Source organism: Erinaceus europaeus, chromosome 17 (genome assembly GCF_950295315.1).
Source record: "Erinaceus europaeus chromosome 17, mEriEur2.1, whole genome shotgun sequence".
NCBI lineage: Eukaryota > Metazoa > Chordata > Mammalia > Eulipotyphla > Erinaceidae > Erinaceus > Erinaceus europaeus.
This window is the reverse complement of record NC_080178.1, coordinates 39930397-39947364: the sequence shown is the minus strand read 5'-3', so window position 1 is coordinate 39947364 and position 16968 is coordinate 39930397. Positions and strand designations below refer to the sequence as shown.

Sequence of the window (16968 nt, the reverse complement as noted above, 5' to 3'; positions counted from 1 at the left end):
TGGGTACTGAATACAGAGCCTCAGACAAACAATAAACATGCTCTAAGGCTGAGGAGAAAATATAACAGTTATGCAAAACAACTCTCATGACTGAAGCTCTAAGATTCCAGGTTCAATTTCCCAAAGCACCATAAACCAAAGCTGAGTAGTGCTCCAGTAAAAATAAATAAGTAAAATGTGTTGTAATGTTTGAGGAACCTTTCCACTACCATTCTCCTACTTCCCAAACTGTCTTTTAGGAGATGAAAAGTACAAATTTAGCAGCAAAGATACAAATGAGATATACTTTTTTTTTTAATATTTATTTTATTTATTTATTCCCTTTGTTGCCCTTGTTGTTTTATTGTAGTTATTATTGTTGTTGTCATTGTTGTTGGATAGGACAGAGAGAAATGGAGAGAGGAGGGGAAGACAGAGAGGAGGAGAGAAAGATAGACACCTGAAGACCTGCTTCACCGCCTGTGAAGCAACTCCCCTGCAGGTGGGGAGCCGGGGCTCGAACCGGGATCCTTATGCTGGTCCTTGTGCTTTGCACCACCTGCGCTTAACCCTCTGCTCTACAGCCTGACTCCCGAGATATACTTCTATGAAAAGCCAGTGGTACCTTCAGTTCCACGACTAACAGCTATCTATTAATTCTTTCCAAAGGTTTCATAATAACATGAAACACAAAGTCCTCTACAAGGAAAGGTAATGTGCTATGTAGCTCTTTAGTTAAACTGCTCTCTCTTCAGTTAAACTGGCTCTCCATTTCTTTTCCTTTTTTAAATATTTATTTATTTTTCCCTTTTGTTGCCCTTGTTTTTTTGTTGTTGTTGTAGTTACTGTTTTTACTGATGTCGTTGTTGGATAGGACAGAGAGAAATGTAGAGAGGAGGGGAAGACAGAGGGGGAGAGAAAGATAGACACCTGCAGACCTGCTTCACCACCTGTGAAGCGACTCCCCTGCAAGTGTGGTGGCTCTCTATTTCAACACCCCACCTTCACTCTCTTTTCTTTCTATCTCAAAAAAAAAAAAAAAAGGCACTGGGACCAGTAAATTCTTTGTGTAGGTAATTAGTCACAGCAATAATCCTGTTGGCTCATAACAGCACACATACACACACACACACACACACACACACACACACACACACACACGGGGGGGGGGGGGCTCTAGAAAATAAACTCTAGGAAAACTTAATTTAAAGCAATAACTTAGACTCTAATAATAAATTTTAAAAATTTTGTAATAATAGTGATTGAAAAATAAAAAATTTCATTTTAAATATGAAACTAGAGGAAAATTTTTTTTAAATCTACTGAGGCATGTTTATATTTCATAGCAGATGATAAAACGAGGCTACTTTGAAAATTAAATTACTAACAAAGCAGCCCAGGAGGTGGTTTAATGGATAAGTACTGGGCCCTCAACCATAAGATCTTGAGCATTGCATATGCCAAAATGATGCTCTGGTTGTCTTTTGTGTGTGTGTGTGTGTGTTCGTGTGTATGCATGTTTTTTTGTTTTGTTGTCCTCCTCCTCCCCTTGTCTCTCCCCCTCCCCCAGGGTTATAGCTGGGGCTGAGTGCCTACAATACAAATCCACTGCTCCTGGATGCCATTTTTTCCATCTTGTTGCCCTTGTAGTCACTGAATAGGACAGAGAGAAAGTTAGAGAGAAGGAAAAGACAGAGAAAGGGAGAGAAAGATAGACACCTGCAGACCTGCTTCACCACTTGTGAAGCGACCACCCTGCAGGTGGGGACCTGGGGGCTCCAATCAGATCCTTACGTCAATTCTTGCATTTAACCTGCTGCGCTACCACCTGCCTCCCACTCCGGATCTTTTTCTCTCTCCCCTTTTCTCACATTAATTAATAAATTATAGCTAACAAATAAAACATAAAAAGGACAGAATTATTACAATATCATATTTCACATCTCATATAAAGCAGAGCTCATGTCCTATCATGCCCACTTGCAGTCAGTATTGACAGAATTGTTCCAAGAAAACATGATCATACCTCCATCAGCTTCTTTGATGTCATCTTCTATAGCTTCATCAATTGCTTCATCAAACTCATCAAACCTAAAGGACAACACACATAAAAGTCACATGACAGTTTATCCTACATATGGGATAGAGGGGCTGTTTTTGAGATAAAAACAGGCCCATGTGTGAAAGTGTTTTCCGTCCTATCTGGATTGTATCATCATTCTGTTAGCTTTAATCATTTTTAGAAACTGGATTTTGCCAATCAATATCTAGTTTATAAGTTTTAATTTTTTTATTATCTTTATTATTGGATAGAGAAAACTTGAGAGGGAAGGGGGAGACAGAGATAAAGAGACAGAGAGACACCTGCAACCCTGCTTCACCATTCATAAAGCTTTCCCCCTGAAGGTGGGGATCAAGGGATTGATCCAAGGTCCTTTTGTACTGTAGTGTGTGCATTTAACCAGGTGTTCCAGCACCAAGCCCCTAAGTTGTTTTTCATTTTCAAAGTTCATCTAAACCAGGTCTAGTTAATCAAGCCCCAGTTATACATTTACTTAAATGTGTGTGGCCCTGGCACACCACAACAATAAATGAATAAGAAAAATACCCAATTATACAATCCACACAATAATTCAGATGGGGAAAATGATGCTTCAACTGGTAGAACATCACACTTTCAAGCCTGAGGGTCCGGGTTTGACCACTACATGTACTAGAGTGGTGCTCTGGCTTTGCTCTTTATCTACCTCATGTGAATCAACCTCTCTCTCATATACTTAGTAATAAAAAAAAAAGTTAAATTCAAATCATATAATAAGACTAGCACTACTGAAATGATACCATGTGTATGATCTACCTTAATGGTATTATTAAATATTATCCCTGAAATTTAATATAGACAGTTAACCTTTTAGAATTATATAAATATACTTTGCCTTCAAACATACCTATTTTTATTTACACAAATGAAAAATTCTATTGCTACAGCAGTACCTTAAATGTGAAACATTCACATGCTGGCTACCATACTGGATAGCAAAAGAGTTAGAGCAATTCTATAACCATAGTAAATTCTACTTGACAGTAAAGACCGGATTAGTAAGTGGAAATCAAGCTAACAACCAAATATTTTGCCCTTTAAGTTGAAAAATCATTACAGCTATGAGACTTTCTGTAATAAAATATACTCAAATACATATTATTTTATATATAACTTTACAGGATTCACATAGTTGATGCTTATTTTAATTTACCCCCACCCTCTGACTTATGGTGGTACAGGGGATTGAACCTGGGACTTAGGAGCCTCAGGCATGAGCATCTCTTTGCATAACCAATATGCTATTTACCCCACCTTATTTCTTTTAATGTTTTCTAATTCTCAAAACATTTCTTTAATTTTTAAGTATATTTAATTAGTTTTATTTTAGTGGGGGGCAGAAAGGGTACAGGAACTATAGTAGATGGATAAGAATTATCCATCTACTATAGTACTTAGAATTGGAAACCAAGCTTATCTCAAATCTAAATCTACTTTATCACAAATCATGCAAATTAAGACTGCTCTTAATCATGCACAAGGACCTGGATCTAAGCCCCCTCTTTACACCTTCAGGGTATAAATTTCATGAGAGAAGAAGCAGGTTTGAGGTGTTTCCCCCCCCCCCAAATTCTATGTCTAATGTAATAATAAAGTAGGAGGAGGAAGGTGGGGGGAGGAGGAGAAGTTAGAAAAGTTAGAAAAATTTGACAAAGTATATTATGCAGAAGACGATGGCATGAACAACTTAATATTTAAAAAACTTTCTCTAAAATTATCTAATGATGACAGGTAAAAAAATATGACTGATAATAATCATTATGATGGCTTATCCAATTTTAGAAATTTTTTTATCTATTTCCTTTAATAATGTCTATATATTCCATACCTGTAACTTATACATTTACGTGTCCTAGTTGACCTCCTTTCAAGCAAGTTTGCTTTAGACTTTTTTGAATCTTTTTTCTTTTCTTCATGATCTTCAGACAAATCTGGTTCCTGGTTTGAAAATATAAGAAAAAACATAGATTGTAAAAAAAAAAATTTTTTTTTCCCTTGGAATTAACAGTATTCTAATGCCCATGTAGGTAGCACATGTGAAAAGTTAAGAGAAAGGGGCTGGGCGGGGGCACAACTGGTTAAGTGGACATATAACTAAGTGCAAGGACCCACACAAGGATCTAGGTTTAAGCCTCTGGCTTCCCAACTGCTGGGGGGATGTGTCACAAACGACGAAGCAGTTCTGCAGGTGTCTATGTTCCCCTCCCCTCTCATTTTCTCTCTGTCCTATCTAATAAAATAGAAAAAATGGCTACCAAAGTCCAAATTTGATAGACCTATATAAGCTTTGGATAGACTTCAAAAGTATGGTTCCTAGGATACTGACTGAATTGATATATAAAGGAAGATTGCATCAAAGTCAAAGCAATGATGAGAGAAATTATAGACAAATTCTAGATAGTAATAAGCAGAATGGAGAGTGTAGTGGCTGAGCAAGAAAACAGGAGAAAACATGAAACAAGACTGACTACAAAACTGAACCTAAGAGGAGGAAACAATAAATAAAAAGCCCATTCCAAAAAAATAAAAATGCACCACAATAAATAAATATAGTATAAAAGTACCCACTACAGAAAGCACATCAAGAGGAAAAACATTCTCATCATAGATGCACAAGAAGAAGAGAAAAGAAAAGGCAAAGAATTGATATCTGGGGCAGGGGAATAGCAAAATGACTTTCATGCCCAGGATTCAAATTACCAGGTTCAATGCCACCATCAATACCACCACCAAAAAGGAAGGAAGAAAGGGAGAGAGGGAGGAAGGAAGGAATGGAAGAAAGGACAGAATTCAAAGAAGAAATATAAAATGACAATTTCCCAAAAATTAAGGGAGGAGAAAGATCATCAGCTCTAAGCAACTCACTGTGCTTCAACAGAAAAATAAATCCATACCCAAGTGCACCAAAGCATATAATAGTTAAAATGGCAAAGATCAAAGAGAGAGAGCAGAGGCCTGGGAGGTCGCACTTAGGATGGAGTATGTAACTATCAAGCATTTTCCTGCCTACTCTTTCTTTCGCTAGTAAGTAAATGTAATGCACACAAAGACACAAAGAGAGTATTCTGAAAGTTGGTAGAGAAAAGCACAGTCACTTATAAAGGAAATTTCCTACAGAAATCCTAAAGACCTGGCAGAAAATGTTCAATGTTTTGAATGGAAAAGACTACCCACTGCAAAATATTCTATCCACCCAGGTTTGAAACAGAAAAGAAAAAAGAGCTTTTCAGACTAGGAACAACTAAAGGAATTCATTATCACTAAACCAGACCTTTCAGAAATATGATCTCACCCATGGAAGTAAACAAAAAATGGGAGGAAAACAATCAAAACACAACAGAGACTGGACTCAGACCTCAGAACTGAGGTTGAGGGGCTGGGCGGTGGTGTACCTGGTTAAGTCCACATGTACAATGCACAAGGATGGGGTACAGGTACCCTGTCTCCACTTGCAATGAAAAAGCTTTAGGACAGGTGAAGTAGTGCTACATATGCCTTTCTATTACTTTTTCTCCTTCTCTTTCAACTTCTCTTTATCCTATCAAATAAAATAAATATACTTATTTAAAAAACTGATGTTAACAAAATGTTTCTGATAGTTGGAAGACACTGAGTATTGGAGTAAGAGTAATAATGGTAAAGTACTTTTAGGAAGTAAGAGAGTATACTTATAATTATAAAAAGAATGAAGATTACAAATTTATCAGTAAGGGAGCCAGTAGCTGTCACACCTGGTGAACTCACTGGTTACCACATTTGAATACCATAAAGTTTCTAACACCACAGGGGAACACCTACAATGGGGAAGTTTCACAAGCAGTGGAGCTGTAATTCAGTATCTCTCTAACTATATCTCCCTCTGCCTCTCACCTTCTATCAAAAAATAAATTAAAAAATATTTCAGTGACGGAAGACCTCTTTATCAAAATAATTCTAATTCTGACCTCTTTTAAACAAACACTTTTTACACTGATTAAGTATCAAAAAATAATTAAATTTGATACAAGTAAGAAAAGATATTCTGCCTGTTATTTATTTATTATTGGACAGAGACAGAGACAAATTGAGAGAGGAGAGGGAGATAGAGAGGTCAAGAGACAGACACCTGCAGCCCTGTTTCACCACCTGTGAGGCTTTCCACCTACAGGTAGGGATCAGGGGCTTAAACCTGGGTCCTTTTACAAGGTAATATGAGCACTTAACCTGGCCCCAGGAAAGATAATCTGAATAATCAAAATAAAGACAGACAATACTGTTGAATGAAAGTCACAAACCAAGTTATTTATGTGATTAGATTCAATTACCTTTAAAAGAAACCATGTTAATGTACTTTCCCTCATGTGAAGTGCTTTTAAACTGTAAGACTAACATATGAGAACTAGTGCTATACCTTCAAAGAACTTTGAACAAAAGTTAGATAAGATCAAAAAGTGTAGAGAGTCGACGGTAGTACAGCACAGGTGGTACAAAGCAAAAGGACAGGAGTAAGGATCCCAGTTCAAGCCCCGGGCTCCTCACCTGCAGGAGAGTCACTTCAAAAGCGGTGAAGCAAGTCTGCAGGTGTCTATCTTTCTCTCTCTCTCTGTCTTCCCCTCCTCTCTCCATTTCTCTCTGTCCTATCCAAAAAAGACGACATCAATAACTACAACAATAAAAAAGAGCAACAAAAGAGAATAAAAAAATTTTTTAATATATATTTTAAAAAAAGATCCAAAAGTGCAAGGTTAAAAAAATTCCTCTTATTCATAAAATGTTTATTACTTTATATACACAACACATAAAAAGTAAAAGTAAAAATATTACACAGTCAAGGCATTAAAAAAAAGAAAATAACTATGCATTTTATTTGGGGCAGGGGTAGCTATGCTGAAAAGAGACTCATGTCTGAGGCTCCAAAGTCAATCTCTTTGACTATCATAAGCCAAAGCTGAGCAGTGCTTAAATAGTTATTTAAAAAACGGGGTGGGTGAGGTGGGAGTTTGACTATAATATTTCTTTTAAGGTATGTCTACATATACAATTTCAATCATGAAGGATTTCGGTGATTTTTTTAAGATACAATTTTTCAATTTAATAATACAGGTTTAGGAAAATAAAAACATCACGCGACTGAACTGCACTATGCTAATTTTTTTCAGATTACAGTAAGACAGAGAGAATGAATAAACCAGTGCAACAAAGTTTCTTCAATGCAGTGGGGGTCAGAACCAAACCTTGACACATGGCAAGTACACTATATATATTTTTGTCAGGTACTGGTTTAAGACCAAGAGGAAAGACTTAGGTTGGGGGGTGAAAGTATTTTGCAGAAAACTGAGAAATTTTACACATGTACCAACAACTGTATTTACTGTAAACCATTAATTCATAACAATACAAATATATAAAGTGGGTTAAATGTTAGAATCATTATAACTTTTTAAAAATACTACAAATTCGGGGGGATTCTGGAAGATGGCGGAATGAGAAGCTGCTAGTGGCTTGAGCTCCGACTACATCTACTGGAAATGGTAGGATTTTTGCCTTTAGTAGGACAGTCAATAAGGGGTTCTAGTAGTGACACCAAGGAGGTGACTATAACTCAATTTGGGTTAGAAAATAGAGTAAAAAGAAAGGGAAAAATTTGTTTAAAAAAAATTATTATTCCCAAAGCAAAACGTATCCCCCCTCCACGACGCCATAACCAGTCCCTGGGGGCCAGAGATCTGCTCCTACCAGGCTCCCCTGCTGAGCTTCTTTCTTTACCAAGATTCCTGTCCCACCAGGGGGTGTCATTCATTCTAATTCTATTCCTTTCTGAAACCTTTGGCCTTTTCTCTTTCTAAGTAGCCAATTCCAGATACAGATATTCCACCAAGCAGAGTCTTATTCAGACAGGCAAAGACCATTAGAGGTTTTGTTTGTTTATTTATTTATTTTTTGCTTTACTTTCTCAACAATCAGCTGCCTCTGCTCAGGGAGCCTGAGGCAATCTGGAGCTATCCAGCTGAAGACAGGACAGGTTTTTTACTCTGTTCTATTTTATTATCAATACAAGATAAACGCGTATCCCTTTCCCCCTCTCCTTCAGGTTGACCAGAATTAACTCTTAGTGTATTTTCCATTGCTAGGGTGTCTTATTCACTGCTAAAGTATCTTGTTTCACTCTTCCTACCGTACCTACCCATACTCTCCCTCCCCCCATAGCTAATTAAATAAAAATAAATAGAAACTATTTCCTTCCACTGCTCTTTTGTTACTGTCCTTTTTTTTTTCTCTCTCTTTTTTCTTCTTTTTCTCGTTTTTGTCATCTTTCTTCCTTCCTCCTTCAGCTTTCTGAATTCACTGATAGACGTTTGGGAATTATTTGGGGGAAGAAATCTGACTTAGAGTGGACTCTCTCTGCAGTTATCTCTGCTCTACTACCCTTTCCACTCTAGCTACCCATAGAATATACAATGGATAGTAGATTTGCATAACTGTCTATTACTGATATTCTTGTCTAGTCCTGAGGGTTTTTTTTTTTCTGGTTTTGTTGTTGTTGTTGTTTGTTTTACTTTCTTAACTATCAGCTGCCTCTGCTCAGGAGGCTTGAGGCAATCTGGGACAGGTTTTTTACCCTGCTCTATTTTACTATTAATATTATGTAAAGGTGCATCTCTTTACCCCCCCTCCTTTAGGTTGACCAGAATTAACTCTTAGGATATCTTTCATTGCTAGGGGACTGGACGTCTTATCCATTGCGAGAGGAACTGGTTTCACTACTCCATCCTCCTCTACAGACTCTCCCCTTTTCCCTCCCCCTAGCTAACTAAAAAAATAAAATAAAATAAAAATTAATTAATCAATTAAAAAACTTTCTTTTCACTGCTCTTTTAATACAGCTCTTTTTATTGTCTTTTTTCTTTTCTCTCTCTTGTTTCTCTTTTATATTATCTTGCCTTCATTCTTCTTTGGCTTTCTGAATTCACTGATATTCATTTGTGAATTATTTTGGGGAAGAAATCTGACTCAGAGTGGACACTCTATGTGTGTATCTCTGCTCTACTTCCCTTTCTCCTCTTACTACCCCTAGAATATACAGTGGATAGTAGATTTGCATAATTGTCTATTCTTGTGATCCCTTCTTTCCTTTCTCTTTCTTCTTTACTTTCTACTTTCCTTTCTCTTTCTTCTTCACTTGAATTCTTTCACAAGAATCCCATCTGACACAACAAGATAAACACAGACTTAAAGTGAAAGGATGGAAAACTATCATACAGCCTAACGGACCACAAAAAAGGCAGGAACAGCCATTATCATCTCAGACACAATAGATTTTAAATTAAATAAAGTAATAAAAGATAGGCAAGGACATTACATAAGAATTAGAGGATCAATCAGCCGAGAAGACTTAACAATTATTAACATCTAAGTACCCAATGAGGGAGCATCTAAATACATCAAGGACCTACTGAAAGAACTTCAAAAATACATCAATAGTAATACAATAATAGCGGGAGACTTTAACAGCCCACTCTCACACTTACAAAGCAGAGAATCAACAAAGATGCAAGAGAATTAAATGAAGAGATTGACAGAGTAGACCTCTTGGACATTTTCAGAGTCCTTCACCCCAAAAAACTGGAATACACCTTCTTTTCAAATCCACATAACACATACTTGACGCTGAGGAATTATTCTGATGCAGTCTCCGCCCCCAGGTTTTACCACGCCCCGCAGTGCCCCCTTCAACCAATCCTGCCCCCACATGTCACCCATGGTTATTGCCCAATAAAAGCCCCCTCACCCCCCCCCCCCGAGCTCTCGGCTCCCCCCTCTCTCTCTCTCTCTCTCTCTCTCGGCTTTTTCGGCTCTCTCTCAGATCTCTCTCCCTTCTCTCACCCTGTGGTCAGGTAGTGGGGACGGCCACTGTCAGCTGACTCCACGTGGCCTGAACAACCCCCCCTTCCTATAATAAAGACTTGTGTACCCCAATTGCTCTGGAATAACTCTTTCTTCTCTGCGGTGCATCCCAACACCTGACCACCACAACAAGATCTGGCGCCCATCGTGTTCTGCACCCACGCCCCGCTGGGTGGCCCGGCCTGAGGTCCCTGAAAGCCGCCCAGACACAGCTAAGTGGCATCCGCCCACCTATGCGCCCCGCGTTTCCCTCCACCATGGGAATTTTTTCGTTTTATGAGGAGGTGTCCCAGTCATTATCTCCTTCTCTCCTGGGACAGACTCGCGCTCTCAGAGACAGTTTAATTTTCGCTACACTGTGGGTTCACATAGCTATAATCTCGACTTACAAGATATGTACAACGTGGTCTGCCTTGAGGATACGCGACCTTGAGGCGGAGATACATGAGTTAAATCATATGTGCTTAAGATTTATACGCCCTAAGCGATCAGCAATTAGACCCAAAGCTCCCGTTCCCACTGACACGCACACGTGTTCAGAGGCTCCTCCTTTGACCCCGCCCCCAGCTGATTCTGTTGGCCCGGTTCCGGTATCTGGCTCTCTAAGCCCGCCTTCTGTTGACCCCATGTTTCCGGTCCCTGCTTCCCTAAATCCTCCCCCTGGTGATACGTCATCATTAAGAGACATAGTGGCTGAGATACGAGAGTTAAAGGATATTTTTTCAGCATTTAAGGACCTTAAACTATGTGCAGTCCACCCCAAGAGCTCCGTCCCTGTAGATACATGTTCAGTTTCTCAAAGCCACTACAGCAGTTTCCACGGCACCTTCAACTTCTGTAGCTCCCTCTCCCGCGCCATCGAAACAAATCCACACCTTCCTGGTAAACGTGGCCCCCTCTAAAGAAAACCCTCAGCCGTGGCAGCCATACACCTCAAAAGAGCCTAGACAACTCAGACAAGCAGTCAGAGAGGATGGAATTCACATGCCATGGACTAAGTCCATTTTAAGGAGTTTGTACCAGCATCTTAACACCCCCCAGGACTGGAAAGTCCTGGCTCGTGCTGCACTCCCAGACCCTCTCTATTTTCAGTGGAAAGCGTCCTTCAGCGTATGAGTGCTCTAGACAATCACAGGAAAATAGTAACAAACAGGTAGAATGGAATTTTTATGCTTTGTTTGGAGTAGGAGCTTATGAATCTGGAGCTCAGCAGGCAGAAGCCAGGTTTCCAACCGGTTATTTTGAACAGGTACGCATCTGTGCAACACAAGCATGGGAAAGGGTGACCCCACCCGATGTAGATTTGTCAGTTCCCATTAACTCTCTTCGCAGAGGCACTGATGAATCAGTAGCGAGCTTCATCTCAAGGGTGAAGACAAGGTTAGAGAGAAAGGTTTATAATCCTGACGTCCGCTCACTACTCCTGCACTCTATTGTCTGGGAAGGCATGATACCACAATTCCATCAGGTATGCCTTAATCTGAAACACCTACACCCAGATAATTGGATTTTACTGACACAGGAACTTACATCAGGCAATTATGGGGCATCCGCTAAAACACAGGTTTATGCAGTTGCCCCACGTAAGCAAAACGGGGCCTGCTTTCAGTGCAGTCGCCAAGGACACTGGCGTAACCAATGTCCTGATAAGCTGTGACCATGCCTCCAGTCAGGGAAGCCCCGCCTCCAGTTAGAGCGAACATGCCTACAGTCAGAGGAACCCCGCTTTCAGTTAGAGAGCCAGAAGCCATGTACACTGTGTCCTAGATGCCGTAAAGGGTTTCACTGGAAGAGAGATTGTTGGTCAAATTTTCACAAAGATGGCACGCCCCTGAATGGTAAAAACTCAGGGCCTAAGATTTTGTGGATGACTCCTGTTTTAGAACAAGGTAACCCTTCTATGACAGTAAAGATTGGCAATATTCCTTTAAAATTTTTGATTGACACGGGGGCAGAAAAGACGATTTTAAGGCAAGAAGAGGTTCCCCAAGATTGGGAACTCATCCCTGGACCCAGTATACATGGAGTAGGAGGGGTGACCCCATCATTTCGCACACGAGATTCGCTCATGTGGGAAGAACCGGAAGGATCTATCGGACACTTCCGCCCTTTGGTAGCTGATATCAGCACCAACCTACTGGGCAGGGATATTCTGGAATGTCTTGATGTTAGGATATCCACAAATGCCTCTGCAGAGCATAACACTTGCTCCCGCGAGACCAGATCTAATCAGCACCCCCAATACTAAATGCCACTGTTTGTAGCCAAACACCCTGCTTAAGCTGGCTTTCTAATGAGCCTGTCTGGGTGGAACAGTGGCCTTTACCTAGGGATAAGCTAGAAATTATAAAACAGCTCGTCTGAGAGCAGTTGTCCTTGGGACACATTCGTCATTCTTGAAGCCCATGGAATACTCCTATCTTTGTGAATAAAAAGTGCTCGGGAAAATGGCGCCTCCTTCAAGATCTCCGTGCGGTAAATAAAACCATGCAGGTCTGGGGCTCCCCCCAAAGGGGTTTACCTCTTGCTTCTTTGTGCAATTCCCACACAATTCCAATCATAGCTATTGATATACAAGATTGTTTTTTCTCTATTCCCTTGCATCCGCAAGATTGTAAACGTTTTGCCTTCTCTGTCGCTTCTATTAATAACGCCAGCCCTGCTGACAGATTTGAATGGGTGGTGCTGCCCCAGGGTATGGCCAATACTCCTACAATTTCTCAGGAGGCTGTTAAATCTGCCCTTCTCCCATATATTAATAAGGGCCTTAATGTTTTTCATTATACAGATGATATTTTAATATGGGGAAAAATCAGATACAGATCTCTATGCCTTACGTGATTTTCTCATTCCTGCATTAAAGAAAAGCGGCCTTAATGTAGCTCCTGAGAAGATACAGCTAATTCCTCCAATATCTTTCTTAGGTTCAGATATTTCTTTAACGCAAATTCATCCCTTAAAACCTAATGTCACCTTTCCTTCTAACCTTACTCTTGCTTCTTTACAAAGTTTTCTAGGAAATTTAAATTGGCTTAGGCAGTATCTCTATCTGCCTACAAGCTGCCTCCAACCACTGTTTGACCTGTTGAAAGGAAACAAACAGCCCTCCTCAAAACGTAAGTTAACTCCCGAGGCCTCCTCGGCACTGGAAAGGGTTAACCAGGCCCTCCAGGACATGCACCTTGTTCGATTCTCCCCCTCCTCTCCGGTAAACCTTCTAATCTTCAACTCCACCCCCACAGTAGTAGGGGCATTGTGGCAAGACCATGGGGTTCTTGAGTGGCTTCACATGCCAGTAGGAGGAGCTCCTAGACTCCTCACTGAGATAGACGTGTTAGCATTCATGGTTCGCCAAGGGGGAAATAGGTCTGTGCAGGTCTTAGGGAAAGAACCGGATTTAATTATTCTGCCCTTTCACAGATACAGAGTGGCTTATACGCCATCATTCCTACTTTGCCATAAGCTTCATAGGGTTTCCAGGAGAAACAGATTACCATTTTCCTTCTAATAAATTGATAGCTTCTTTACCTCTTCTGCCTCTACTAGCACCTAAACTTTTCTCTCGGGATCCCATTCCCTCTGCTCCTACAATCTCTACTGATGGCGGAAAAAAGGGAGTTGCTGCCCTTATATATTACCCAGACAAAGAATCTCCTAAACCTCTCTTTACTGAGCTTCCTGAGAATTCCCCTCAGAAGAACTTTATGCTGTTTTCCTTGTAGTAAAAGCTGTACCAGAATCCTTCAACCTTTTTTCTGACAGTGCATACACTGTTAACTTACTTCCATGGCTTGCTTGTTCTTATGTGAAAATTGATGACAACCCACTTTCCCCTCGATTCAAATCGCCACTATGCTCTGTTCTCGAACCCAACCACTGTATATTCAACACCTTCATTCCCATAGCCCTCTTCCTGGTTCCCTGTCCGAAGGGAATGCCGCAGTTGACTGCCTTGCCTCCACAGGAACTTTCCCAGTCTCTGTCTCTGATCCTGCTAATTTTCACTCTCTAACCCATGTTAATCTTAAAGGCCTTCGAGCTCAATTTCCTGATGTTCCTGTACCACAGTTGAAAAATATCCTCGCTACATGCTCTTCTTGTGCAAGTCTCATAAAGACACCTGCTATCCAGACCCTTGGGGTTAACCCCCGAGGTTTAAAAGCTAATGCTATTTGGCAAATTGATGTCACCCACATACCAAACTTTGGCAAACAAAAATATGTGTTTGTCTCAATTGATACCTTTTCTAAATTTATGTGGGCTACAGCTCAGACAGGAGAAAGCGCTAAAAAGCTTAAAAGCCATACGCTCTCCTGTTTTGCTTTGATGGGCTTACCTCTTCAACTGAAAACTGACCGTGGACTGGCATTTACCAGCAAACAATTTAAAGATTTTTGTTCCCTCTGGAACACTACTCATACCATAGGCATTCCCTATAATCCACAGGGACAAGGCATTGTCGAGAGGGCCCATCAAACCCTTAAGGCTCAATTAAATAAAATTAAAGGAGGAATGTACCCCCCAAATATCCAGGTAGCAAAAGCCTTAACTACGTTAAATCGTTAATATTTACAATAACTCAGAACTACCTCCTATCATTCTTCACTGGCAAACACCATCTACCCTCCCATCCATTAAGGTCAAATGGAGAGACCCACTCGATAAAATTTGGAAAGGGTCTGACCCTCTATTGACCATGGGAAGGGTCTGACCCTCTATTGACCATGGGAAGGGGTTTCTCTAAACCTGTCTGGGTTCCTGCCCGCCATGTCCGACAATACCCGCAGGATGGCGCTGTTATCCCTGAAGAACAAGAAATACTACAAGAGGACCAGATGCAGGATACATCCCAGGACCCGTAATACGACATGGCAGTAGCAACAAAATCTGGCTCACAGAGACCTCTCTCCTACCCTTTCCCTGAATGTCTTATGTTATAAATGGCCAGCTGTGATTTGTGAGTGTGTTGAATGACAAAAAAATTTTTTTTTTGCATGACCCATCTGCTCGGAGTACTCTAAAAGGTAACATGCTTCAGCTCAGACTGTGTCCAGACAACCCCTCAGCTTCATTACACAGGTGAGACCTTTCCTTTCATAGTATTCTCTAATTCCATCCCAGGTGGATCACTTTCTATCAAAGCCCCAAAACCTAGATATAGACCAGGTTCTGTGAGAGACAGCATATGTTCACATGTATCCATAAACTAGTTCAAAATATATACCTGAAAGCAGAAGTACACTAGAGTTTGCAGTGAGTACCCCCCCCCCCAACACTTCCTATCCACTATTCCAACCTTTGGGTCCATGATTGCTCAACAATTTGTTTGGCTTTGTATGTTAACTCTCTTTTCAGCCACTAGGTTCCAGATGCCATCAGGATGCCGGCCAGGCTTCCCTGGACGGGAGACCCCACCAATGTGGCCTGGAGCTCCGCTTCCCCAGAGACCCACCCTACTAGGGAAAGAGAAAGGAAGACTGGGAGTATGGACTGACCAGTCAACATCCATGTTCAGCGGGGAAGCAATTACAGAAGCCAGACCTTCCACCTTCAGCAACCCACAATGACCCTGGGTCCATGCTCCCAGAGGGATAGAGAATGGGAAAGCTATCAGGGGAGGGGATGGGATATGGAGATTGGGTGGAGGGAACTGTGTGGAGTTGTACCCCTTCTACCCTATGGTTTTCTTAATTTTTCCTTTCTTAAATAAAAAATAAATTTAAAAAAAAAAAAAGAACTAATGGCTCTTGCCAAATGTCTAACTAGTATTTTTCCCCTAACTATTTCCCCACTATGATTTTTATGTAACTTGGAATCCTGTTATTTTGATAAACCCCAAACAAAAGCACACCAAAAGTTTTTATTTTTATAATAATTATGGGTATTATCTTTAAATAAATAATAGGGGGTAGAAAAAAAATACTACAAATTATAAACTTACTTGTGGAGGAATGATGTTTTCAATACTGATTCCCACATACACCAAGCGTTCTTTCCTTTAAGTGAAAAACAAAAGATAAACGAAACAGAATATTTCTTAAAAATATGTAATAATTTTTGAACATAGTATAGACACTTTTAACAGTACATTTTCAAAGTAATATAAAATGTTGGCTCAATACGTTAGCATTATCTATACAATTATAGTACTGGTATTTGTGGGAGGCACAAAACTCCCTAAAGGTACCAAAATTGTCAATTTAGAAATGACTTAGTAGTGGGTAATTTGTTACTCTCAATCACCATGTCTCAAATTTAATCCTCAGAATTGCACATTTGTGAGTGACGTGCATATTCTCTCTATCACAAATAAGCAAACACACAAAAAAGAGAGAGAGAGGAAAAGAAAAAAAAAAAAGAAGACTTAGAGTGGGAAGGATGCTGTGACTCTGTACATGAGATTCAGTTCTCAGCATGGCATACAACAGAGTGATGCTCTGATTTTCTTTCTCCACCTCTCGTAAATATATATAAAATAAATGGGCTGGGGAGACAGCATAACAATTATGCAAATGAACTGCATACCCGAGGCTCTGAATTCCCAGGTTTAATCTTTAGAATTACCATAAGCCAAAGCTATGTAGTGCTCTAGTGAAAAAAATAAAAATAAAACATACACTGAACTACCTATATAGTTTGATAATTAAACAATATGCATCAAGAACCAAGTGGATGTACTTATATTAAAGTGTGGTTCTGACAAACATAGTAAAACAGTACATTTGCACTGTCCCCTTTTACTTTTTCCTCTAGCTTACTTTAATACACACAAAGAAAATGTTAATCCACTGTTTATAATATTGAGAAGGGCTGTGATGAAGAGCAGGTTTTCAACAGTTAATTCATCAGGTAGTCAAAAGTTTTCTGTACCTTTATTTTTTTTCAATATTTATTTATTTATTCCCTCTTGTTGTCCTTGATGTTTTATTGTTGCTTATAGTTGTTACTGATGTTATTCGTCATTGTTGGATAGGACAGAGAAATGGAGATGGGGAAGACAGAGA

General features: G+C 40.0%; 1 protein-coding gene across 3 annotated transcripts in view; it reads right to left on the bottom strand.

Moving 5' to 3' along the window:
* RSF1 (remodeling and spacing factor 1) overlaps positions 1–16968 on the bottom strand; it is a 147955-nt gene that overhangs the window by 25602 nt on the left and 105385 nt on the right. For all 3 annotated transcript variants that reach the window (XM_060176694.1, XM_060176695.1, XM_060176696.1), the window contains 3 exons: positions 15906–15960; positions 3909–4018; positions 2006–2070 (listed from right to left, as the gene is read on the bottom strand). In XM_060176694.1, coding sequence (XP_060032677.1) covers positions 2006–2070; positions 3909–4018; positions 15906–15960 — 230 coding nt within the window. The remainder of the gene's footprint in view (positions 1–2005; positions 2071–3908; positions 4019–15905; positions 15961–16968) is intronic.